General features: G+C 43.3%; 1 protein-coding gene across 1 annotated transcript; it reads left to right on the top strand.

The window, feature by feature from the left end:
* The first annotated feature begins 1,748 nt into the window (after positions 1-1,748).
* cp (ceruloplasmin) lies at positions 1,749-26,650 on the top strand. Its single transcript, XM_014123624.2, has 20 exons — positions 1,749-1,991; positions 2,474-2,718; positions 3,421-3,633; positions 4,130-4,426; positions 4,520-4,774; positions 5,328-5,493; positions 5,695-5,834; positions 10,312-10,452; positions 10,680-10,724; positions 13,300-13,514; positions 13,671-13,821; positions 14,223-14,435; positions 15,320-15,527; positions 16,071-16,210; positions 16,542-16,670; positions 17,989-18,095; positions 24,930-25,149; positions 25,443-25,582; positions 26,088-26,250; positions 26,385-26,650. The coding sequence occupies exons 1-20, from the start codon at positions 1,834-1,836 to the stop codon at positions 26,405-26,407; spliced, it is 3,369 nt and encodes a 1,122-aa protein (XP_013979099.2). The 5' UTR covers positions 1,749-1,833; the 3' UTR covers positions 26,408-26,650.

Raw genomic sequence — 26,650 nt, 5'->3', positions numbered from 1 at the left:
ATACTCCCACTATCTGGCTCAAATGTAGAACTACAATATTTTAACACCACTTGGAATACGCTGGGCTACAACCATTGGTCAAGAGCAAAAAGTAGATTTGGTTATTGTCATTGACCAGTTAGATTGGGCCGGACCCATTTTAGTCTGGGGAAGAGTCATTGACTAATTGGGATTTTTTGTTGTTGCATGACCTTAGATTACTGAGAGGTCATTGTTGTCCCCTCACGTCACTGGTTGACCCTCAGTAGCCTATGGTGAGGACATGCTGGAGTTCCCGTAGGGGAGAGTGGGGTAAGTTGAGCCAAAAGGGTAATTTGAGCCACCATTGTTTCTAGGAAACGCAAAATGAATCATGTGACCAAATATTTAGGAAAAGGTCGTAATTTCATGGCGTCTGTGAAAGAAGAAGCCACATGGGAAAAAGTGGTAAGCAAGTTAGGTCCAGAAAACTAATTTTCACCAAGTCAAATTAATTTATTGTGTTAGAGGTTTCATGATGCTTGTATCCAAACCAAAGTAGATAATTTTAAGATTGTTCTATACATCAGTTGGGGTCTCTATAACCTTCAATATGATGTCCTAAACCTAGCATGAAAGTGCATCCTTGTTCCTGTGTTGGCAAATATAGTCAAATTGTTTGTCTTGGGGTAAGCTGAGCCAATGGTTAAGCCAATGGCAAGTTAAGCAAATTGAAGTGTTTTCTTCCAAGGCATAACGCAAATCATTATTTCTGTGATATGCAGTAACCACAGGGCCTATGTTAAAAGTGTTTAAAAAGTACATAGTGTTTTGTTAGGTGTTAAGCCTGTGTTAAAAGATGCTTCAAATGATTAAAAGACAAAACAGCTATTGTGATTGTGTTGAATTGTGTTTGGGAAATAAAAATAGACATGTTTTAAAAAGGAAGTGGTAAAATTGAATTTAGTACAGAAATTTGTAGGCGGCTTAACTCACCCTGTCCTCTGGCGCAACTTACCTCATACCCGGGGGAGTTGTGCTAAGAGACAAGCTATGTTAAAACAACTATTTCCAGGGATACCCAACATCTTAAAATATATGTAGATATCTTTGTTAGAAAGAATACTACATTTCCCTTGACTATTCCCGTAAACCATGTTGATTTTCGCTCCGAGTTAGGAAACCACATCGTCATGCTCTGTGTTCTTTTGGGTCTTATGTAAATAGTGTCTGTTTACCAGTGATTGACTGAAGCAACTCATTGTCCTACGATGTGATTGGCCATTGTTGTCAGAAATAAAGCTCTCTTTGTGGATTTGGTAGACAAAGTAACAATGGGTAGAATTATGTACACAGTGGCCAGTGTTTGTGTGTGTTTGTGGTCTAACTTTACTATCCTTTTGGGTTCCAAAAGTCCTCACATGGATAGTAAAACAAAAACAAACAAAAAAATGAGGACATTTTGCCAGACCCCAAAAGGAAAAAATTATAATTTAGGCTCAGGGGTTAAGGTTTAGGGTTAGAATTAGTATTAGGGATTCAGTTTAGGGTTAGGGGTTTGGGGTTCAGGTTCGGTTAGGGAAAATAGGATTTTGAATGAGAATACGTTTATTTGGTCCCCACTTGAAGAGTAAAACCAATGTGTGTGTATGTGCTTTTAGCAGTCAGATAGACATAAGGTACTACATACCATTTGGGGAAAATAAGTGATGGCCTTCTCCAGGTCAAAGGTCAGAGGTCTGGAGATTCTGCATCTGTGTGTGTTTGAGTGAGGTCACATTGCCTGTTTGTGATTGGCTGTGTGGACCCATCACCCCAGTATCTATAAAAGGTTGTGAGTTCTGTACAAAAGTAATCTGCCTGCCTGGAGCCAAAATGGAGAGTTCTACAGCGAGCCTGCTCCTTCTACTGGGGTGCTTCACCACTGGGTTCTGTATCACACGGGAATATTTTATCGGGATTCAGGAGATCCAGTGGGATTATGCTCCCGCTGGGAAAAACATCATCCTCAACAAACTGCTGAAGGAAGATGAGTGAGTAATTCAGTACAACTGTCATGATGAAGTAATAAAATACAAATAATAATATATATTAGGGCCTACTATATATATATATATTCACACACAGACTGTATATGTAGAAGTTTTGGGAAGTTATGGTAGGAGTGTTTTAAGAATTAGTTGAACACAGTATTGATATGATATACTACAGTGAAATCTACATTATACAGAGCCTTCAGAAAGTATTCACACCTCTTGACTAGTTCCACATTTTGTTGTGTGACAAAGTGAGATTAAAATTGATTTAATTGTATTTTTTTGTTGGCATTGATCTATGCAAAATACTGTCAAAAGTGGAAGAATATTTAGATTATTATTTATATATATATTTTTAAAGTAATATAGACTGTATACTATGTAGACTTTTTTTTGCGATGAATCCATTCCATAGTCCCTGTGTGTCTGTAGAAATGTTAATTGTGTCTCTTCTCTTAACCCCCTCCACTCCACTACAGACACGCTGCTATGTTCCTGGAGCGTGGGCCCCAGCGGATCGGCAGTGTGTACAAGAAAGCAGTTTACCTGCAGTACACTGACGCCACCTACACAAAGGAGATAACCAAGCCCAAGTGGCTGGGCTTCCTGGGCCCTGTGATGTCGGCTGAGGAAGGGGACGTGATCAAGGTCCATCTGAAGAACATGGCCACTAGGGCCTACTCCATCCACTCCCATGGAGTCATGTACAACAAGACCAGTGAGGGTGAGTGGATGTGAATAGATGTCTAGAATAGTAGAATAGAGGAAAGAATATCCTATAATTATCAAGGTAACCTCCAAGACAAATGGACATTTGCCATAACTGCAGGCAACAGAGATTATGGATTGTGTTGCCCTTTTAATTATGGATTGTGTTGCCCTTTTAATTATGGAGTGTGGAGCCATCTGTAGATGATGGAATGTGAATCCTATGACTGTAGTGAGTGGAGTGACACCTTCTAATGTGAATCCTATGACTGTAGTGAGTGGAGTGACACCTTCTAATGTGAATCCTATGACTGTAGTGAGTGGAGTGACACCTTCTAATGTGAATCCTATGACTGTAGTGAGTGGAGTGACACCTTCTAATGTGAATCCTATGACTGTAGTGAGTGGAGTGACACCTTCTAATGTGAATCCTATGACTGTAGTGAGTGGAGTGACACCCTCTAATGTGAATCCTATGACTGTAGTGAGTGGAGTGACACCCTCTAATGTGAATCCTATGACTGTAGTGAGTGGAGTGACACCCTCTAATGTGAATCCTATGACTGTAGTGAGTGAGTAGGGTGGGTAATACTCCTGGCACAAGTCACATGATGGGGACCGGGGTTCAGTCCCTGCGTCCACCTTTCCCACCTGCCTGTATCCCCCCCCAAGACAAATGGAAGTCAGTCACTGATCCAGATAACTCCCATATTGCCAGGTGCTCTGTACCCGGACGAGACGACGGATGCGGAGAAACATGACGACCGGGTGGATCCTGGGAAGAGCTACACTTACGTGTGGGTCCTGAGCGACACCCACGCCCCCACCAAGGAGGACACCAACTGCCTGGCACGCGTCTATCACTCCCACCTCCACGCACCTCAAGACATCGCCTCAGGACTTGTAGGACCCCTCATCATCTGTAAAAAAGGTACAGGCTTTTTATCGGGCACCTAAACGCTGGTTATGAACAGTAGGTCTGATCTGGTTTAGAACAACATCATGTTGCACCACTGGAGCTCCCGAGTGGCGCAGCGATCTATGGCACTGTATCTCAGTGCTTGAGGCATCACTACAGACACTCTGGTTCGATTCCAGGCTGTATCACAACCGTCCGTGATTGGAAGTCCCATAGGGCGGCGCACAATTGGCCCAGCGTCGTCCAGGTTTGGCTGGTGTAGGCTGTCATTGTAAATAAGAATTTGTTCTTAACTGACTTGCCTAGTTAAATATAGGTTAAATAAAAATACAAAAATGTAAACAATGAACTGTTTGAGTTTTATGTATAGTGTTATTAGCCCATTGTGGCGATTAAGGAGGAACAGTGATCCTGAGATTAGAGAAGAGAGTACACACACCATCTCCCTGTGTCATAAAGGCCATAGTATGTTTTCATGTACATGGATGTTTATTTCTGAGATGCGCAGGTACCCTGGATGTCTATGGTGACAAGGCAGCAGACTACTCCTACGTCCTGATGTTCACTGTGTCGGACGAGAACATGAGCTGGTACCTGGACGACAACATCAAGACCTACTGCACTCAGCCATCAACAGCAGCCATCAGCCCACAACAGCCATCAACAGCAGCCAATAGCCCACAACAGCCATCAACAGCAGCCAACAGCCCACAACAGCCATCAACAGCAGCCAATAGCCCACAACAGCCCACAACTAAAGTAGACAAAGAGGATGAAGCATTCCAGGAGAGCAACCTGATGCACTGTGAGATTATTAACATAAATAAAACTAATACACACACACACACGCGCGCGCACGATCATAGGCCACTAACACAGTGTGTCCACTGTCTTGCAGCGATCAATGGCTTTGTGTACGGCAACCTGCCTGACCTGAGCATGTGTGTCGGAAACAAGATCCACTGGCACCTGATTGGCATGGGCAATGAGGTGGACATCCATTCAGTGTTCTTTCACGGCCAAATCCTGACCAACCTTGGTCACCACACAGACGCAGTCAGCTTGTTCCCAGCCACATTCACCAATGTGGAGATGACCGCTGACAACCCTGGTCACTGGCTGCTGAGCTGCCAGGTCAACGACCACCTGATGGGTATGTATTTTACAAGCCAAGGACTGTATCCAAAAAGCATGTCAGAGAATAGGGTGCTGATCCATTGTAGGACCAGGTGTTCCCTTGCCATATGCTATTAGTAATAACGATCTAGAAGGTTAAAATTAATCACCTACTCCGAGATTCTTAGGGCCCAGATAGACAGCCAATCAGAAGGTAGTACAACAACTCCCCAACAAGTTACAAGACAATGTCACAGAGTGATTTTTTTTTTGCCAGAGTCAAAGTTAATGTAACATCCCACTGGGCACAGACAGGTTGAATCAACGCTGTTTCTACATTATTTCAACAAACAATTCAATGTGATAACGTTGAATCAACGAGGAAAACTGATTGGATTTGCAAAAAGTTCCTCCGTGTAAAGGAATATCCTTTCTTCACCCAACTTTTAACCTAAATTCAATGACATGGTAGACATTTTTGGTTGATTTCACAATGAATTCACGTTAGTTGACAACTCAATCAAATGTTAAACTGACGTCTGTGTCTGATGGGATAAAGTGATTGTCTTCCTCTGATTTCCTCACCTCAGCGGGCATGCAGGCCCTCTTTGAGGTAAAGAAGTGTTTCCCGGCCGTCCACAAGCCGCGGCCCAGCGGGGAGGTGAGGGAGTACTTCATCGCTGCCGAGGAGGTGCTGTGGGACTATGCCCCCTCACAGGTCAACCACGGCACAGGGAAACCTCTGAACACAGACGGGTCAGTAACATCACTGTCGTCTGTGGTTTGGGCGCACTTGTTTTAAGTTGAAAAGGGATTTTTGAGTGTGTAACTATTGCCCATTACCAATTTAAACCTGGTCCAAAAAATATAGAAAGGGACTGGGTGGTTGTTTTCTGGCCTTGTATTGGTGCTGATCTGACTGTTGCCATGTTCTTTGTCCCTCCTGAATGTCCTCAGTGATTCAGAGACGTTCTTCCAGAGAGGTAACGATCGTATTGGGGGGAAATATAAAAAGGTCCATTACAAGGAGTACACAGACAACACCTTCACCGTGCAAAAGGAGAGAACACCTGAGGAGTTGCACCTAGGGATTCTGGGTAATGTACTACACACCCCTTGCACAGTCTTCACATTATGCTGCCTTGAAATTAAATCTAAAAAGGGATTACATTCTATTCTTTTCCTATCGATCTACACAACCTACTCCACATTTTCAAAGTGAAAGAAAAATTATATAAAACTGTCCATATTAGTAAAAAATACATAATAGGATGTATTGATTGATTGATCATTCAAATCGACGGGCGGTAGTGGAGCGGGTCGAGAGCTTCAAGTTCCTCAGTGTCGAAATCACTAAGGATCTATCATGGTCCACACACAACCACAGTCATGAAGAGGGCACGACAAAACCTCTTTTCCCTCAGGAAGCTGAAAAGATTGAGAATGGGCCCTCAGATCCTCAAAAAGTTATACAGCTGCACCATTGAGAGCATCTTGACTGGCTGCATCACCGCTTGGTATGGTGACTGCTTGGCAAGGCACTACAGAGGGTAGTGCGTACGGCCCAGTACATCACTGGGGCCAAGCTCCCTGCCATCCAGGACTTCTATACCAGGTGGTGTCAAAGGAAGGCCCTAAAAATTGTCAAATACTCCTGCCTCCCAAGTCATAGACTGTTCTCTCTGCAACCGCACAGCAAGTGGTACCAATGCAGGACCAACAGGACCCTGAACATCTTCTACCCCCAAGCCTTAAGCCTGCTAAACAGTTAGTTAAATAGTTAACCAAATAGCTAACCAGACGATCTGCATTGACCGTTTTTGCACTTTACTTTTTTTAACTCATCACATCTGCTGCTGCTACTGTTTATCATCTGTCACTTTACTCCTAGTTATATGTACATATCTACCTCAATTACCCCGTAGCCCTGCACATCCACTCTGTACTGGTAACCCATGTATAGAGCCAAGTTATACTCAATGTGTATTTATTATTATGAGTTATTACTTTTCTATTATTTTTCTATTTTCTTTCTCTCTGTATTGTTGGGAAAGGGCACATAAGTAAGCATTTCACTGTTAGTCTATACCTGTTGTTTACTGTTAGTCTACACCCCTGAGTTAATACTTGGTGGAAGAACTGTTGACAGCCATTATGGCTGTGAATAATTTTGAATAATGTTCGACAAACTCTTAGGGAAACATATATTCATTGATTTTTTCAAAATCAAAAGACTGAGGCGGGTTTTAACTTTTTACCTGGGCTTTGCTCCTTCCATATTTATTTTTATCCTAACAAACTCCCCTGCTGGTGACAAGCATACCCATAACATGATAATGCCACAAGACGGGAAACCCTCTGTATTTTCAAGCATGGTGGTGGCAGCATCATGTTATGGGTATGCTTGTCATTTGCAGGGACTGGGGAGTTTGTCAGGATCAGAAGAAATATGAAAGGAGCAAAGCCCAGGGACAATTACACCAATTTTTATGACAAAGACACACCAGAATGGCTTTCCAAAAGGTGTAAATTGGCAGTAGCGGTGCGTGGGTAAAATCACTAAGGAAGCCAAGCCAAGCCAGTAAAAATGCCATATTAAACCTGTTGTGATATTTGCGTTGTTTGCTCTACAACCCATTCATTCACATGCCACCGTGATATACAATAAGGCCGCGACAACAAAAAGACAACAGTCACACAGTGGCAGAATCAATTCAACTACACATACATTTGTTTCATCACAAAACCGGAGAGAAACATCTGTGGTGAAGTCCACAAAGCAAATATTGCATGTAACAAACAGTTATATGACCTGCAGCATGGTTAAGCAAGTTAATGTTTGCGACAGTTTACTGAACAACTACTGATTTACAAGCTCAGAGTTACTACAAGTCAGCACAAAGACAACACGAGCCCTGAATCCGCTATTTCAGCACCATTTCAACTTAAACATCATGAAATCAACAAGGCTATATATGCTTAGTTTAATACACTGAAAACAAACTTAAAGATACCAAAAACAATTTAGTCCAATCAATTATTATGCTCTTGTTGAGTGTTCCTGAGTGGACTCAGTCCTGACTTAAATTTGCTTGAAAATTACAGACAGAGTTTGAATATTTCTGTCCATCAATAATTCCCAACCAAATGTATTGAGCAATTTTGATGAAAACAATGGACACTCCTTTAACTTCAGAGTATTTTCTTACATATCTTTTTTTGCTCTTTAGAAATGAAAGCACTTTATGTCCCCCATTTGCAGGTGTCATTACTATTCAGAGAAATTCACTTATAGTGTAGTAGTCAAAAATGTTGTATTTGGTCCCATATTCCCAGCACGCAATGACTAAATACACATCAAGCATGTGATTCTACAAACTTGTTGGAAGCATTTGCAGTTTGTTTTGGTTGTGCTTTGGATTATGTTGTGCCTAATGCTGTGCCCTCCCTGTATTTTGTGTTAAACGCTCTACAACAAAGCTTTCTTAGTGTCCAACAAGCTTTCTCTGCCCTTAACCTTGTTCTGAACACCTCCAAAACAAAGGTCATGTGGTTTGGTAAGAAGAATGCCCCTCTCCCCACAGGTGTTATTACTACCTCAGAGGGTTTAGAGCTTGAGGTAGTCACCTCATACAAGTACTTGGGAGTATGGCTAGACGGTGCACTGTCATTCTCTCAGCACATATCAAAGCTGCAGGCTAAAGTTAAATCTAGACTTGGTTTCCTCTATCGTAATCACTCCTCTTTCACCGCAGCAGCCAAACTAACCCTGATTCAGATGACCATCCTACCCATGCTAGATTATGGCGAAGTAATTTATAGATGGTCAGGTAAGGGTGTTCTCGAACGGCTAGATGTTCTTTACCATTCGGCCATCAGATTTGCCACCAATGCTCCTTATAGGACACATCATTGCACTCTATACTCCTCTGTAAACTGGTCATCTCTGTATACCTGCCGCAAGACCCACTGGTTGATGCTTATTTATAAAACCCTCTTAGGCCTCACTCCCCCCTATCTGAGATATCTACTGCAGCCCTCATCCTCTACATACAACACCTGTTCTGCCAGTCACATTCTGTTAAAGGTCCCCAAAGCACACACGTCCCTGGGTCGCTCCTCTTTTCAGTTCGCTGCAGCTAGCGACTGGAAGGAGCTGCAACAAACACTCAAACTGAACAGTTTTATCTCAATCTCTTCATTCAAAGACTCAATCATGGACACTCTTACTGACAGTTGTGGCTGCTTTGTGTGATGTAATGTTGTCTCTACCTTCTTGCCCTTTGTGCTGTAGTCTGTGCCCAACAATGTTTGTACCATGTTATGTTCCTGCCATGTTGTGTTGCTACCATGTTGTTGTCATGTTGTGCTGCTACCATGTTGTGCTGCTGCCATGTTGGGTTGCTACCATGTTGTTGTTATGTTGTGTTGCTACCATGCTGTGTTGTCATGTGTTGCTGCCTTGCTATTTTATTGTCTTAGGTCTCTCTTTAGGTAGTGTTGTGTTGTCTCTCTTGTTGTGATGTGTGTTTTGTCCTATATTTATATTGTATTTTTATTTATTTTTTAATCCCAGGCCCCTGTCCCCGCAGGAGGCCTTTTTTGCCTTTTGGTAGGCCGTCATTGTAAATAATAATTTGTTCTCAACTGACGTCCCTAGTTAAATAAAGGTTCAATCAAAATAAATTAAAATGGAAATTAATGGTAAATAATGAATTGTGTCATTTTGGAGTCACTTTTTATTTAAATAAGAACAGAATATGTTTCTGAACGCTTTCACATTAATGTGGATCTACGCTGATTACAGATACTCATGAATGAATCATTAATAATGATGAGAGAGAAAGTTAGAGGCACAAAGATCATACCCCGAAAACAACCTCTCAGCAATAACAGGGGTGGTTAGCATTTTTTGGGGCTATGATATTTATGCCTCTAACTCTGTAAATCCAATTGAATCCCATTTTAGAGGTCATTTTAAAATGTGAAGACTATGCAATGGATGTTTCAACTTTCACTAGTCACTGTAGTTCATTCATACTGCAGGTTAATTCTGTTGCTCCGGGAGTAGGAGATCTATCTCCCTAGTCTTGTAGTGGGTCCTCTGTCGATTTAAGCAATGGCACCTCGCAGGTTTGTGGTACATGGCCAATATACCACGTCTGTGGGCTGTTCTTACACACAACACAATGCGGAGTGTCTGGATACAGCCCTTAGCTGTGGTATATTGGCCATATACCACAAACCCCTGAGGTGCCTTATTGCTATTATAAAACTGGTTACCAACGTAATTAGAGCAGTAAAAAAAATATGTTTTGTCATACCCGTGGTATACAGTCTGATATACCATGGCTGTCAGCTAATCAGCATTCAGGGCTCGAACCACCCAGTTTATAATACATGGTAGATCATGGCAACACCTGGATAGTGGGATCGATACCCGGGACCACCCAAACGTTTAAAAAAAAAAAAATGATGCATGCATACTTTTTATTACTTTGGATAAAAGCGACTGCTAAATTGCATATTTCTATAAATGTATTAATGACTGAATGGCTGCCGTGTGTGTTGCAGGTCCTGTGATCAGGGCTGAGGAAGAAGACACCATCAAGGTGGTGTTTAAGAACAAGGCCAGCCGTCCGTTCTCCATGCAGCCACATGGGGTGCAGTACAGCGTCGAGCAGTCAGGGACTCTCTACTATAATGAACTGGAAGGTTAGAAGTAGTAACATATTGAGTGATGATTATTTACTACATGTTAAGTCAACACCCTGATGAGGACAGCTTGTCTGTTGAAACATTGGATATTAGGTGATGAAATATTGCATCTGAGCTCCTTTTCATTTTCAAGACAACACCGTTAACATTATTTTTGTAGTAAAAAGTTTCCTTTCCTTTCTGATGTCTCATACCATCAATTAACGCTCCTAATGCTTTCACAGAATCCTACACTGCCAAAAAACTCAGAGAAATCAAGAAGGAGACGAGTAAGTATGCTCATTTATACCTATTTCTTATATAACTACAGTACCCAGCAAGGTTGGGGTCAATTCCATTTCAATGCCAGTCAATTGGAATTCCAATTTTATTGAAAGCTTTTCAATGGGTCCGATTCAATCCGTAGCACTAATGATCAGCACTACAGCGTGATAGAAATTTAAAGGCAGTGTGCCATCGTTCGCGGAGACTGCATTCATTGTAAACGCTGCATATGTCAGCTCAATCGAAAATTACCTTTAAACAGCACGGATCTTCAGCACTATGGATTGAATCAAGCCCTTACTTTCTGAATTGACTGGAATTGAAATAGAATTGAACCCCAACCCTGGTATCCAGTTCGTGCAGATGTTTAGCCACACTGAGGAGGAGGTGGGGACCCGGCCGGCTGGCCAGGGATGTTTTATGTTTGGTCACCAGGGTCTTTCTCTTACCAAACACAGTCCAAATAAAACTAAACAATGTCACTTAATTTTCTCTTGCTAGGTAGTGATGATAGACATCCACAGTGTAAAGTCTAAAAGTCTATATTCAGTGGTCTGACAGTGGAACCTAGGACATTAGCTACAGTAGTGGCTGGTTAGTTACTGAGCCCTGGTGGCAGTGTACACACAACATTTACATCACTCCAGAATAAGCACAGAACCTATTATGACTGTAGGCCTATTTTACATTTACATGTTAGTCATTTAGCAGACACTCTTATCCAGAGTGACGTACAGTTAGTGCATTCATCTTAAGATACAGTAGCTAGGTTGGACAACCACATATCACAGTCATAGTAAGGACATTTTTCCACAATAAAGTAGAGATCAGCAAAGTCAGAGCAAGTAAGAAGAAAACTCAAAAGTAAAGCCTTAGTTCACGAAAGGTATTCCTCACCATGTGAAGGTATGATGGGTCCGAGTTACTTGGTGTATAGAGAGAATAGGAGAGGGCCTAGAACCGAGCCCTGGGGAATACCACACGTGAGAGTACAGATCCTCTCCACATCATCTGCTAGGAGAGATCTGCCAAGTAGGATGCAATCCAAGAATGTGCAGAGCCTGAGACACCCAGCCCTGAGAGGGTGGAGAGGAGTATCTGATAGAGCCAGAGATGCCCAGCCCTGAGAGGGTGGAGAGGAGGATCTGATAGAGCCTGAAACACCCATCCCTGAGAGGGTGGAGAGGAGGATCTGATAGAGCCTGAGACGCCCAGCCCTGAGAGAGTGGAGAGGAGGATCTGATGGTTCACAGTGTTGAAGGCAGCAGATATATCTAGGAGGATGAGAACAGAAGAGAGAGAGTCAGCTTTGGCAGTGCAGAGAGCCTCCATGACACAGAGAAGAGCAGAGGATAGAGAGTCAGCTTTGGCAATGCAGAGAGCCTCAGTGACACAGAGAAGAGCAGAATCAGAGAAAGATACCCAGCAAACATGACCCAATTGGCCCCATGTGGCTATTTGGTGGGCAAGATGGGCACGGGCTAGCCCACACCAGCCCAACATTGGGCTAGCCCACAACAAGCCCAACACAGGCTAGCTTACACCAATCCCACATCAGCCCAACACGGGATCGCCTACACCAACCTTTCACACAGACAAGCCCACACCACCTCAACACGGGCCAGCCTACACCAAGCCCAACACAGCTAGCCTACAACTGCCCAGCACAGGCTAGCTCACACCAAGCCCAGCACGGGCTAGCCCACACCAAGCCCAGCACATCAATATCAAATCAAATGTATTTATATAGCCCTTCTATAGCTGATATATCAAAGTGCTGTACAGAAACCCAGCCTAAAACCCCAAACAGCAAGCAATGCAGGTGTAGAAGCACGGTGGCTAGGAAAAACTCCCTAGAAAGGCCAAAACCTAGGAAGAAACCTAGAGAGGAACCAGGCTATGAGGGGTGGCCAGTCCTCTTCTGGCTGTGCCGGGTGGAGATTATAACAGAACATGGACAAGATGTTCAAATGTTCATAGATGACCAACAGGGTCAAATAATAATAATCACAGTAGTTGTCGAGGGTGCAACAAGTCAGCACCTCAGGAGTAAATGTCAGTTGGCTTTTCATAGCCGATCATTCAGAGTATCTCTACCGCTTCTGCTGCCTCTAGAGAGTTGAAAACAGCAGGTCTGGGACAGGTAGCATGTCCGGTGAACAGGTCAGGGTTCCATAGCCGCAGGCAGAACAGTTGAAACTGGAGCAGCAGCACGACCAGGTGGACTGGGGACAAACAAGGAGTCATCATGCCAGGTAGTCCTGAGGCATGGTCCTAGGGCTCAGGTCCTCCGAGAGAGAGAAAGAAAGAGAGAATTAGAGAGAGCATACTTCAATTCACACAGGACACCGGATAAGACAGGAGAAATACTCCAGATATAACAGACTGACCCTAGCCCTCCCGACACATAAACTACTGCAGCATAAATACTGGAGGCTGAGACAGGAGGGGTCAGGAGACAGTGCCAATGTGGGCATGTTTGCCGGGATAGCATGTTTTTGCCGTAACACAGACCATTTATTGAACTAATCACCAAGCCATGGAATCTTTATCTTATTGACCTCCACCCCTACCCTCCAGGAACTGTAACCCCTCCCCCGGCAGCGCTGGTTAAACCAGGCACCACACACACCTATGAGTGGGTGGTCCCTAAGGATGGTGGGCCGGTGGCGGACGATGCAGACTGCATTACATACTTCTACTACTCAGCCGTGGACCCTGTCAAAGACACCAGCTCCGGCCTTGTTGGACCCCTCCTGGTCTGCAAAAAAAAGACCCTCAAAAAAGGGAAACAGGTAAAGAAATGGAATTGGAATTGGTTGAATACCTTTATTGTCAGTGTGTTGAAATATTGAATCTGGAATGTGTTCATCAGCTGACTCGGCATTACATAGGTCAAATACAGACAGAGCACTCACATCAATTATTTTCACGTTTATTTCCCATTTCAGAAAAACGTGAACAAGGAGTTCCACATGCTGGCTACAGTGTTTGATGAGAACCTGAGCTGGTTCCTGGATGACAACATTAACCAGTTTACCAAGGCTCCTAAAACTGTCAACAAGGAGGATGAGGACTTCCAGGAATCTAACAAAATGCACTGTGAGTCTTTTAGGCTGTGTTTACACACGCAGTCCAGTGCTGGTCTTTTACCCAACTATTTGTAAAATAGCTGATCTGATTGGTCAAAAGACCAAATTAGTGGAAATAGATCAGAATTGGGCTGCTTGTGTAAATACAGCCTTAGAACACTGATCTATCATGGAAACTTGTTAAACTGTGATGCTAATTCAGCTACAAAACATGTCAATTCTTCTTTGGCAAAGTTGCAATTAAACTAATTCCTTCTCAGTTACTTTCAAAAAGCCTATACTGTAATGGGATTTCCCTATGGATAAAAAAAAGTAAACACCAAAACACAGCAGTTACCAACAACCTAACACATTTCAACCTCTCACTGGTCTTCTGTAGGGCACTAACTTTTCCATGTCTTGTTCCCACAGCAATAAATGGCTACATGTATGGGAACCTTCCAGGGCTGACCATGTGTAAGGGGGACAAGGTGTCTTGGCACCTGTCTGGCCTGGGCTCTGAGGCTGATATCCACGGCCTATACTTTGAAGGGAACAGGTTCATCTACAGAGAGACACGCAGAGACGTCATGAACGTGTTCCCTCACATCTCCCACACTGTCATGATGGAGCCAGACAGCATGGGTAGGACACATTATGGATGGAGGGATGCATGGAGGAATGAATGGAAGGATGGATGGATGAGTGGATGAGTGGGTGGGTGGGTGGGCGGGTGGATGGATGGATGAATGGACGGATGGGTGGAGGGGTGGATGGACTAATGGAGAGATGGATGGATAGATGGATGGACTAATGGAGAGATAGATGGATGGATGGATGGATGGATGGATGGATGGATGGATGGATGGATGGATGGATGGATGGATGGATGGATGGATGGATGGATGGATGGACTAATGGAGAGATGGATGGACTAATGGAGAGATGGATGGATGGATGGATGGATGGATGGATGGATGGATGGATGGATGGATGGATGGATGGATGGATGGATGGATGGATGGATGGATGGATAGATGATGGACTAATGGAGAGATGGATGGATAGATGGATGGATGGATGGACTAATGGAGAGATAGATGGATGGATGGGCAGATGGATGGATGGAGAGATGGATGGATAGATGGATGGATGGATGATGGACTAATGGAGAGATGGATGGATAGATGGATGGATGGATGGATGGACTAATGGAGAGATGGATGGATAGATGGATGGATGGATGGACTAATGGAGAGATGGATGGATAGATGGATGGATGGGCAGACAGATGGATGGATGGATGGATGGATGGATGGATGGATGGATGGATGGATGGGCAGACAGATGGATGGATGGATGGATGGATGGATGGGCAGACGGATGGATGGATGGATGGGCAGATGGATGGATGGGCAGATGGATGGATGGAGGGGCAGACAGAATCGTAAATGTTTACTTCTGTTCTAATTGAAAATCAATTAAAACGAATTATAATGACAGACAATGGATTTGTTTCCCCCCTCCAGGTCAGTTTGAGGTGGTGTGCAAGACGACAGACCATTACCAGGGAGGTATGAGGGCCAACTACACTGTGCAGAAGTGTAGTATGTTCAGCAGGCAGTCAGAGATCATGCTCCACTCTAAGACCTACTACATTGCTGCCATTGAGATAGACTGGGACTACTCCCCCAACCGGACCTGGGAGCAGGAGATGTACCATGGCCTCATACATAGGTAATCTAACCGTAGCTTCATGTCTACAACCCCAGCTCAACCTTAACCCCAGCCATAACCCTAGCTTCATGTCTTATATTCTCTCCTGATTCTATAACCTCCAACCAGGATTTCTGGAAAACAAGGGAATTTATTGAAAGTTCCAGGAATTCTGCAACCCTAACCCTAACTATAGCTTCATGTCCACAGCCCCAGCTCAACCCTAACCCCAGCCATAACCCTACCTTCATGTCTACACCCCAGCTCAACCCTAACCCCAGCCATAACCCAAACCCCAGCCATAACCCTAGCTTCATGTCTACACCCCAGCTCAACCCTAACCCCAGCTCAACCCTAACCCCAGCCATAACCCTAGCTTCATGTTTACACCCCAGCTCAACCCTAACCCCAGCTCAACCCTAACCCCAGCTCAACCCTAACCCCAGCTCAACCCTAACCCCAGCTCAACCCTAACCCCGGCCATAACCATAACCCTAGAAACATTCCTGTTCCATGTTTGAGACATGGATCTACAATACATCAGTATGTTTTCTTTGTCTCCAGTCCAGGAAATGATTTCATTGATAAACAGGGTAAGTTCATCGGCTCCATCTACAAGAAAGTTGTCTACAGGGAGTTCACCAACAATAAATTCACCAAACAGAAGGAGAGATCAGCAGACATGCAACACCTGGGGATCCTGGGTAAGTTTTAGTATAAAGGGTTTGATTCTGGATAAGTGGTAGTATAAAGGGTTGGGTTCTGGGTAAGTTGTAGTAAAAAGGTTTTGGTTCTGGGTAAGTTGTAGTATAAAGGGTTGGGTTCTGGGTAAGTTTTAGTATAAAGGGTTTGATTCTGGGTAAGTTGTAGTATAAAGGGTTTGGCGGTACAGTAGGCTTAGTACGTACATAACATATGGAATTTAATCGCCATACTTTACTTCCCAGGGACCAAGCGATAACTTTACATTATTTTCATTATTAAACTGACCTGTTATGAATCCTGATTGATGACCCCACTTGTTTCTTTCCCCAGGCCCTATGATCCATGCAGACATTGGTGACAAAGTCAATATAGTCTTCAAGAACATGGCCACAAGACCTTACTCTATTCATGCACATGGGGTGAAGACAGACGTTCCACAAGTCAAAGAAACTAAGCCAGGTAAAATAAACAACACCCATAATCCATTGGATTTGAAAAGCTAGTGTTTTAGACATTGGATTTGACCAGCTAGTGTTTTAGACGTTGGATTTGACCAGCTAGTGTTTTAGACGTTGGATTTGACCAGCTAGTGTTATAGACGTTGGATTTGACCAGCTAGTGTTTTAGACATTGGATTTGACCAGCTAGTGTTTTAGACGTTGGATTTGACCAGCTAGTGTTATAGACGTTGGATTTGACCAGCTAGTGTTATAGACGTTGGATTTGACCAGCTAGTGTTTTAGACGTTGGATTTGACCAGCTAGTGTTTTAGACGTTGGATTTGACCAGCTAGTGTTTTAGATGGTGGATTTGACCAGCTAGTGTTTTAGACGTTGGATTTGACCAGCTAGTGTTTTAGACGTTGGATTTGACCAGCTAGTGTTATAGACATTGGATTTGACCAGCTAGTGTTTTAGACGTTGGATTTGACCAGCTAGTGTTTTAGACGTTGGATTTGACCAGCTAGTGTTTTAGACGTTGGATTTGACCAGCTAGTGTTTTAGACATTGGATTTGACCAGCTAGTGTTATAGACGTTGGATTTGATCAGCTAGTGTTTTAGACGTTGGATTTGACCAGCTAGTTTTTTAGACGTTGGATTTGACCAGCTAGTGTTTTAGACGTTGGATTTGACCAGCTAGTGTTTTAGACGTTGGATTTGACCAGCTAGTGTTTTAGATGTTGGATTTGACCAGCTAGTGTTTTAGACATTGGATTTGACCAGCTAGTGTTATAGACATTGGATTTGACCAGCTAGTGTTATAGACATTGGATTTGACCAGCTAGTGTTATAGACGTTGGATTTGACCAGCTAGTGTTATAGACATTGGATTTGACCAGCTAGTGATATAGACATTGGATTTGACCAGCTAGTGATATAGACATTGGATTTGACCAGCTAGTGTTATAGACGTTGGATTTGACCAGCTAGTGATATAGACATTGGATTTGACCAGCTAGTGATATAGACATTGGATTTGACCAGCTAGTGTTATAGACATTGGATTTGACCAGCTAGTGTTATAGACATTGGATTTGACCAGCTAGTGTTATAGATGTTGGATTTGACCAGCTAGTGATATAGACATTGGATTTGTGATAGTGATATGTAGTAGTTTCAATAGCAGAAAGTACTTTTAATCGCTACAAAAACCTATGTGTGTCACTTATCTTTTATTACTATGGTTACTCATATATATTTCATGACCCTGTTCTACAGAATAATAACTTTGTAGTGAGTGAGAGTTAGTTTCCTAAAGCAGAGTTGTCCCATACAGGTGAAACACAGACATACACATGGTATGTCCCCAAGACAGCTGGGCCTACAGACAAACAGGAGACATGCAGTGTGGGAGCTTATTACTCCACAGTCAACGTCATCAAGGTAAATGAGATACCACAAACTGAGCCACAAGCTCAATCTCAAGATCAGGGTCGGGTTTCCCCAGAGCCTTTAGTAGCGTTGAGATCATCGTTAGAACCTTCTTACTATCTATCTTTAGTAGCCAAGGTGTTTCCCAGACTTACACACATAAAAACATCTACGAGTGATCCAGACCACACGTACAGAAGCTAAAGTTTTTTTTTTTTACCCCTCCCGAGTCACTTTAGTCACAGAAGATCTCCGCTAAACATAGAATCAAGATGTCTGACTCGGCCCCCAGTGTCCGGTCTGGGAGCGTGAAGTCACGAGCTCTGCTGGTTGGCTACTGCATAGCAACCTAGCATTGCCAAAAGCCCTGGAAAGCCTATGTAAATTACGATTAGCAGAACTGCCAAACAAAAAACTTTCTAGTCACGGCCACTTTCACTATGATCCTTAACTATTTTTTGGTGCCATTCAGCCCAAGGGGCCAAGGTTCCGGTCTAAAACACGGGTTTCACTGCTCCTACAGTTTTGACCTGGTATTGCAGTTTAACTGACGCCCATGGGTAAAATCACTGGGGAAGCCAAAACATGTCAAAACAAAAAGCCATATTACAACATACGGTGCCTTTGGAAAATATTCAGACCCCTTCCCTTTTTCCACATTTTGTTACGTTTCAGCCTTATTTTTTATTTAACCTTAATTTAACTAGGCAAGTCAGTTAAGAACAAATTCTTATTTACAATGGCGGACTACCCCAGCCAAACCCGGACGACGCTGGGCCAATTGTGCGCTGCCCTATGGGACTCCCAATCTCGGCCGGATGTGATACAGCCTGGATTTGAACCAGGGACTGTAGTAACGCCTCTTGCACTGAGATGAAGTGCCTTACACTGCTGCGCTACTCAGGAGCCTTATTCTAAAATTGTTTAAATTAATGTTTATCCTCATCAATCTACACACAATACCCCATAATGACAAAGTGGTTTTTAGATATGTTTGTAAATGTATTAAAAATAAAAACAGAAAAACCTTATTTAAATAAGTATTCAGACCCTTTTCTATGAGACTCGAAATTGATCTCAGGTACATCCTGTTTCCATTGATCAACCTTGAGATGTTTCTACAACTTGATTGGAGTCCACCTGTGGTAAATTCAATTGATTGGACATGATTTGGAAAGGCACACACCTGTCTATATAAGGTCCCACAGTTGACAGTGCATGTCAGAGCACAAACCAAGCCACGAAGTTGAAGGAATTGTCCGTAGAGCTCAGAGACAGGTTTGTGTGAAGGCATAGATCTGGGGAAGGGTAGCAAAACATTTCTGGTGCTTTGAAGGTCCCCAAGAACACAGTGGCCTCCATTATTCTTAAATGGAAGAAGCCACTCCTCAGTAAAAGGCACATGACAGCATGCTTGGAGTTTGCCAAAAGGCACCTAAAGACTCTCAGACCATGAGAAACAAGATTCTCTGTTCTGATGAAACCAAGATTGAACGCTTTGGCTTGAATACCAAGCTTCATGTTTGGAGGAAACCTGGCACCATCCCTACGGTGAAGCATGGTGGTGGCAGCATCATGCTGTGGGGATGTTTTTCAGCGGCAGGGACTGGGAGACTAGTCACGATCGAGGGAAAGATTAACGGAGCAAAGTACAGAGAGATCCTTGATGAAAACCTGCTCCAGAGTATTCAGGACCTCCGACTGGGGTGAAGGTTCACCTTCCAACAGGACGATCCTTAGCACACAGCCCAGAGAATGCAGGAGTGGCTTCGGGACATGTCTCTGAATGACCTTGAGTGGCCAAGCCAGAGCACGGACCCCAATCTAACATCTCTGGAGAGACCTGAAAATAGCTGTGCAGCGATGCCCCCCATCCAACCTGACAGAGCTTGACAGGATATGCAGAGAAGGAATGGGAGAAACTCCCCAAATACAGGTGTTCCAAGCTTGCAGTGTCATACCCAAGAACACTTGAGGCTGTAATTGCTGCTAATCGCTGCTAAAGGATCTTCAACAAAGTACTGAGTAAAGGGTCTGAATACTTATGTAAATGTGACATTTCATTTTTTTTTGTTTAATACATTTGTAAAAGTACTAAAAAACAGTTTTTGCTTTGTAATTAAAAAGGTATTGTGTGTAGATTGATAAGAGAAAAAACGATTGAATCCATTTAAGAATAAGGCTGTAACGTAATAAAATGTGTAAAAAGTCAAGGTATGTGTTGTATGTGTTGTGATAATTGCGTTTGCTCTATAACCTGTTAGTTCAGAATAAATTCAACCACACCTTTGTTTCATCACAAATCTGGACCTTAACCTCTGTCCGGTGAAGTCCACAAAGCATATTGCATGTAACAAACAGTTACATGACCTACAGCATGGTCAAACAAGTTAATGTTTCCCACCTTCTCCAAAACTATTGATTTAGAACCACGGAGAGTTACCGCAAGTTTCAAAGAAAACAGGAGCTGCCTCCACTATTTCAACATGATCAATTCACCTATGAGTAGTCTAATACAGTGACAACTAAAAGATACCAAAAACTATTTAGTCCAATCAACGTAAGCTAAATATGATGTTGTTTTCAGTAGTTCTGATTTCTCTCTCTCTGTGTGTGTGTGTGTGTGTGTGTGTATCACAGGAGGTTGGTGGCACCTTCATTGGGGAGGACGGGCTCGTGGTAAAGGCTGGAGCGGAATCAGTGGAATGGTATCAAATACATGGTTTCTATGTGTTTAATGCAATTCCATTGGCTCTGTTCCAGCCATTATTATGAGCCGTTCTCCCCTCAGCAGCCTCCACTGGTGTGTGTGTGTGCGTAGAAAATAAATTTACTCACCCTACTTGTAGAGAAATGCCAATGCCATCCTCTCTTTCATGTTGATGAAATGGTCTATGACTGTCATACAGTACACACTTTTAGTTTTTGTTGTCCTGGGCAACCTGGCTAAAAAGCTTGCTCGCTAGCCTAACTTCCTTTCATGGGCAACGATGAGTCAGCTAGTTAACATTAACCTACTATATCTAGCCTCATATTGAACTTCCATCCTCTCAGGCTAGGGGAACAATGTATTAATAGCCCCGACTCCAAAGTGACAATTTTAGCATGTGAACAATTTGATAGTACAAATCAGGGTTATGAATATAGGGTAATCCCTCCATTTAAAGCTAAACACAGGCATAAAAAAATTCACATCCTTGCAGGCTTTCGATAATACATATGAATTTACAGACTTGGTAGCATTTGTACTATCAAATTGTTCACATGCTAAAATTGTCACTTTGGAGTCGGGGCTATAAGCCATTGAAGAGATCCTGATGGCTTGTAAATCATAGCGACCCTCCACCCTCTCTTCCATAGCATAACCTGGCACGGCTGTACCACTCAGGGCCTGTTTAATTTGACAGAGCGCTAGCCGTATCTTAAGCCATTCTCTCATACGCAGTGCAGGAGAAAAACTCCCGGCTTTTGCATGATAAAGGGGTCTGGGGCCTCTGTCTGTGAAAATCTTCACCGTTGAATCCTCAGGTTTGAACATATATGTCATGTGGCCATCACTAGTATCCAAAAACTCTTTAAAACATTCTGGGGCCTCACCCCAAAGATCCTCGATGCTTTTATCATTGGGTTCGCGACAAGAGACGCATAGTACCCCGAGAATTGGCCTAGGAGTCATAATTTTCTGTTTAATGTTCAGGGTTTTTATTTTTAAAATCTTGTTTAGTGTTCTGGGGCCGCATGTGTGTCTGGGGCTATTTATAAGACGTGTGCCTCCAACACATAACCCCCCGGACATTCCTAATTCATAGACAACAACCCTAAGAGCAATAAAATAGGGGGGTGTGTGGTCATCCTCTTTGAAATGTTCAAACACAACCCCCCCAGTTCAATGAGGGCCCTACACATCAATCATCATGACAACTTCAAAGAGATGCAATATAGATATAACACACACTCTAACACGTGACAGAACAGGATAAAACTATATGACCCTAACCACGTGACACCTTCCCGCCAGGATGTCCAGACCGGATGCCCTTATTTGTGCATGTACGAACCAGCCGGACATAGGGTCATAAATCAGACGCATAGGGTCATAAATCACGATTTTGACCGATGCCGTCTCCTTTATTCTCTCTGAGGTGTACCTGTGGATGTATTTCAAGGCCTACCTTCAAACTCAGTCCCTCTTTGCTTGACATCATCGGAAAATCAAAAAAAATCCGCCAAAACCTCAGAAAAGAAATTGTCGACCTCCCAAGTCTGGTTCATCCTTGGGAGCAATTTCCAAACGCCTGAAGGTACCACGTTCATCTGTACAAACAATAGTACGCAAGTATAAACACCATGAGACCACGTAGCCGTCATACCGCTCAGAAAGGAGACGCGTTCTGTCTCCTAGAGCTGAACATAATTGCAAAAAGTGCAAATCAATCCCAGATCAATAGCAAAGAACCTTGTGAAGATGCTGAAGGAAACAGGTACAAAAGTATCTATATCCACAGTAAAACGAGTCCTATAGACATAACCTGAAAGGCCGCTCAGCAAGGAAGAAGCCACTGCTCCAAAACCGCCATAAAAAGCCAGACTACGATTTATAACTGCACATGGGGACAAAGATCGTACTTTTTGGAGAAATGTCCTCTGGTCTGATGAAACAAAAATGGAACTGTTTGGCCATAATGAGCATCGTTATGTTTGGAGGAAAAAGGGGGAGGCTTGCAAGCCGAAGAACACCATCCCAACCATGAAGCACGGGGTGGCAGTATCATGTTGTGGGGGTGCTTTGCTGCAGGAAGGACTGGTGCACTTCACAAAATAGATGGCATAATGAGGCAGGAAAATTATGTGGATATATTGAAGCAACATCTGAAGACATCAGTCAGGAAGTTGAAGCTTGGTCGCAAATGGGTCTTCCAAATGGACAATGACCCCAAGCATACTTCCAAAGTTGTGGCAAAATGGCTTAAGGACAACAAAGTCAAGGTATTGGAGTGGCCATCACAAAGCCCCGACCTCAATCCTATAGAAAAGTGTGTGCGAGCAAGGAGGCCTACAAACCTGACTCAGTTACACCAGCTCTGTCAGGAGGAATGGGCCAAAATTCACCCAACTCATTGTGGGAAGCTTGTGGAAGGCTACCCAAAACGTTTGACCCAAGTTAAACAATTTAAAGGCAATGCCACCAAATAATTGAGTGTATGCAAACTTCTGACCCACTGGGAATGTGATGAAAGAAATAAAATCTGAAATAAATAATTTTCTCCACTATTATTCTGACATTTCACATTCTTAAAATAAAGTGGTGATCCTAACTGACCAAAGACAGGGAATTTTTACTAGGATTAAATGTCAGAAATGGTGAAAAACTGTATTTGACTGTGGTGTATGAAAACTTCCGACTTCAACTGTACACTACATGACCAAAAGTATGTGGACACCTGCTTGTCCAACATCTCATTCCAAAATCATGGGCATTAATAAGGAGTTGGTCCCCCTTTGCTGCTATAACAGCCTCCACTCTTCTGGGAAGGCTTTCCACTAGATGTTGGAACACTGCTGTGGGGACTTGTTTCCATTCAGCCACAAGAGCATGATTGAGGTTGGGTACAGATGTTGGGCAATTAGGCCTGGCTCGCAGTCGGCGTTCCAATTCATCCAAAAGGTGTTTCATGGGGTCGAGGTCAGGGCTTTCTGCAGGCCAGTCAAGTTCTTCCACACCGATCTCAACAAACCATTTCTGTATGGACCTCGCTTTGTGCACAGGGGCATTGTTACACTGAAATAGGAAAGCACAGAATCGTCTAGAATGTAATTGTATGGTGTAGCATTAAGATTTCCCTTCACTGGAACTAAGAGGCCTAGCCCAAACCATGACAAACAGCCCCAGAACATTATTCCTCCTCCACCAAACTTTACAGTTGGCACTATGCATTGGGGCAGGTAGCGTTCTCCTGGCATCCGCCAAACTCAGATTCATCCCTTGGACTGCCAGATGGTGAAATATGATTCATCAACGCGCTTCCACTGCTCCAGAGGCGGCGGGATTTACACCCCTCCAGCCAATACTTGGCATTGTGTACGGTGATCTTAGGCTTGTGTGCAGCTGCTCAGCCATGGAAATTTCATGAACCTCCCGACGAACACTTCTTGTGCTGATGTTGCTTCCAGAGGCAGTTTGAAATGTGGTAATAAGTGTTGCAACCGAGGACAGAATATTTTTACGTGCAACACGCATCAGCCCTTGGCAGTCCCGTTCAGTGAGCTTATGTGGCCTACCACGTCGCGGCTGAGCCGTTGTTGCTCCTAGACCAGGGCTGCCCAACCCTCTTCCTGGAGATCTACCATCCTGTGGGTTTTCAGTCCAACCCTAATTTAACACACCTGGTTCTACTTATTAGCTGCTCAACAAAACCTTAACTAGCTGAATCAGATATGCTAAATTAGGGTAGGACTGAAAACCTACAGGACAGTAGATCCCCAGGAAGAGGGTTGTGCAGCTCTGTTCTAGACATTTCCACTTCACAATAACAACACTTACAGTTGGCCAGGGCAGCTTTACCAGTGCAGAAATTTGACAAACTGACTTGTTGGAAAGGTGGCATCCTATGACGGTGCCACAATGAAAGTCACTGAGCTCATCAATAAGGCCATTCTACTGCCAATGTTTGTCTATGGAGATTGCATGGCTGTATGCTCGATTTTATACACCTGTCAGCAACGGGTGTGGCTGAAGTAGCCGAATCCACTAATTTGAAGGGGTGTCCACATACTTTTGTATATATAGTATACATATAAATACATATACGTTAACACACATATTTACATATTGGTGTCTACCCCCAGGACCTGTACAGCGGTCTAATTGGTCCCCTAGTGATATGTAGACGCAGCTATGCGAGATCATTTGGACTGAAGAAGGAAGTGGAAGAGTTTGCTCTCCTCTTCATGGTGTTTGATGAGAACGAGTCCTGGTACCTGGACGACAACATCAAAACAAACATCAAGACCCCCACCAGGAACATCAAAGAGGATGAGGACTTCATTGAAAGCAATAAAATGCATGGTGAGGCTGGGGAAAGAAAGGGGTGTATGTTATTTTGCCACCGTTAATAGGAAAGCCTTTGCTTAATGATTTCTGAAGCATTTATATAGGCCTTATAAAAAGGGGTTTATTAAGCCTTCATTAATAGGCCTTAAAAAGCTATTGTTTGTTTAAAGTGGGACCAGGGCCTATTCACAGGAGTGATCTAGGATCAGTTTTTGCCTTTTATAGATCAGCACTCCTACTCTGAGGCACTTGATAAATACTGCCCCGGATAAATTGATGTTTTTGTCACTGACATATCTCTGCTGTAGGCATCAACGGGCAGCTGTATGGAAACCTGCTGGGACTGAACATGGAAGTGGGGGACAAGGTGTACTGGTACTTGATGGGGATGGGCAACGAGATAGACATCCACACTGCCCACTTCCACGGGCACAGCTTTGACTATAAGGTAAGATCCCATTTGACCATATAAAAAAAAAAATTATAATCATTAGGTGTACATTTCCTCAATCTTTCCTGGAAACTTTCAAAGCAGCATAACTTTCCTCCAATTTAAGTGTATGAAGCTCTAAATCATCAGAACTTTTATTTAAAAAAATTAAAACAGAACAGAGAGGTCACATTGAAGACCACATTGAATTATGGACCATAAGCCCAGATGTAGGCGGTCAGTCAAGTATGCATACACTTTATCTTCTTTTTCTTCACGGTTGTCTTGGGAACACAGGGTGTGGCTACAGCCTTATAGAAATTTAAAGGCAAATGTTCCCGCATTAGCCGGAGACTGCATTCACAGTAAACGCTGCATAGGATGGCTCAAATCGGAAATGACCTTAATTCCAAATCACACTATAAAACTCAATCGAGCCCTTGCTCTTCTAGCCTAGGACTAATACATCTGAATCTGACTTAACTAAATGGTTACATATATTCTCTGGTCCTGTGTTCCCCAGCTGAGTGGAGGGTCCCACCGTGCAGACGTGTTTGAACTGTTCCCAGGCACCTTCCAGACGGTGAAGATGAGACCTAAGTACCCAGGCTCCTGGCTGCTGCACTGCCACGTCGCAGACCACATCAAGGCCGGCATGGTAACAGTCTACAAAGTCACTGAGAAAGGTAAGGAGTGTGTGGGTTTGGTTCACTGTGTGTGAAGTGTGGGTTACCGTGTGTGTGTTTACACTCTATAATTTAGCTGTTACTCCCACTTGTGAATGTTTATACAACTAACCTCTGTGTTTTTGTGTCTTCAGAAAAGAAGGGCTTTTTTGGATGAACGCGGAGCATTAACACAAACAGCGAATAAAAGCTACGCACATCTCTTCAGTAATTACACATTGACCTCGTATTCCACATAAGGAGCACCGTGACCACTGACAATGCATGAATTAACTAAACGGCTTTAATACAGGGTTTAAGCCTACCTGGTTAAATAAAGGTGAAATAAATAAAAAAGCAATGAACAATGTCTAATGTCAATGCTCTAAAATACATTTTGAATAAAGAAAATATAAAATCC

Source organism: Salmo salar, chromosome ssa10 (assembly GCF_905237065.1).
Source record: "Salmo salar chromosome ssa10, Ssal_v3.1, whole genome shotgun sequence".
Taxonomy (NCBI): Eukaryota; Metazoa; Chordata; class Actinopteri; order Salmoniformes; family Salmonidae; genus Salmo; species Salmo salar.
The sequence above is the reverse complement of the archived record's forward strand: the minus strand, read 5'-3'. Positions and strand labels throughout refer to the sequence as shown.

Excerpts from the sequence above, each read along its gene's own strand:
- cp (XM_014123624.2), top strand. The coding sequence starts at position 1,834 with ATGGAGAGTTCTACAGCGAGCCTGCTCCTTCTACTGGGGTGCTTCACC. Across the intron at positions 10,725-13,299 it reads AGAAATCAAGAAGGAGACGA|GAACTGTAACCCCTCCCCCG; the intron begins GTAAGTATGCTC and ends CCTACCCTCCAG. Across the intron at positions 16,671-17,988 it reads AGTCAAAGAAACTAAGCCAG|GTGAAACACAGACATACACA; the intron begins GTAAAATAAACA and ends TGTCCCATACAG.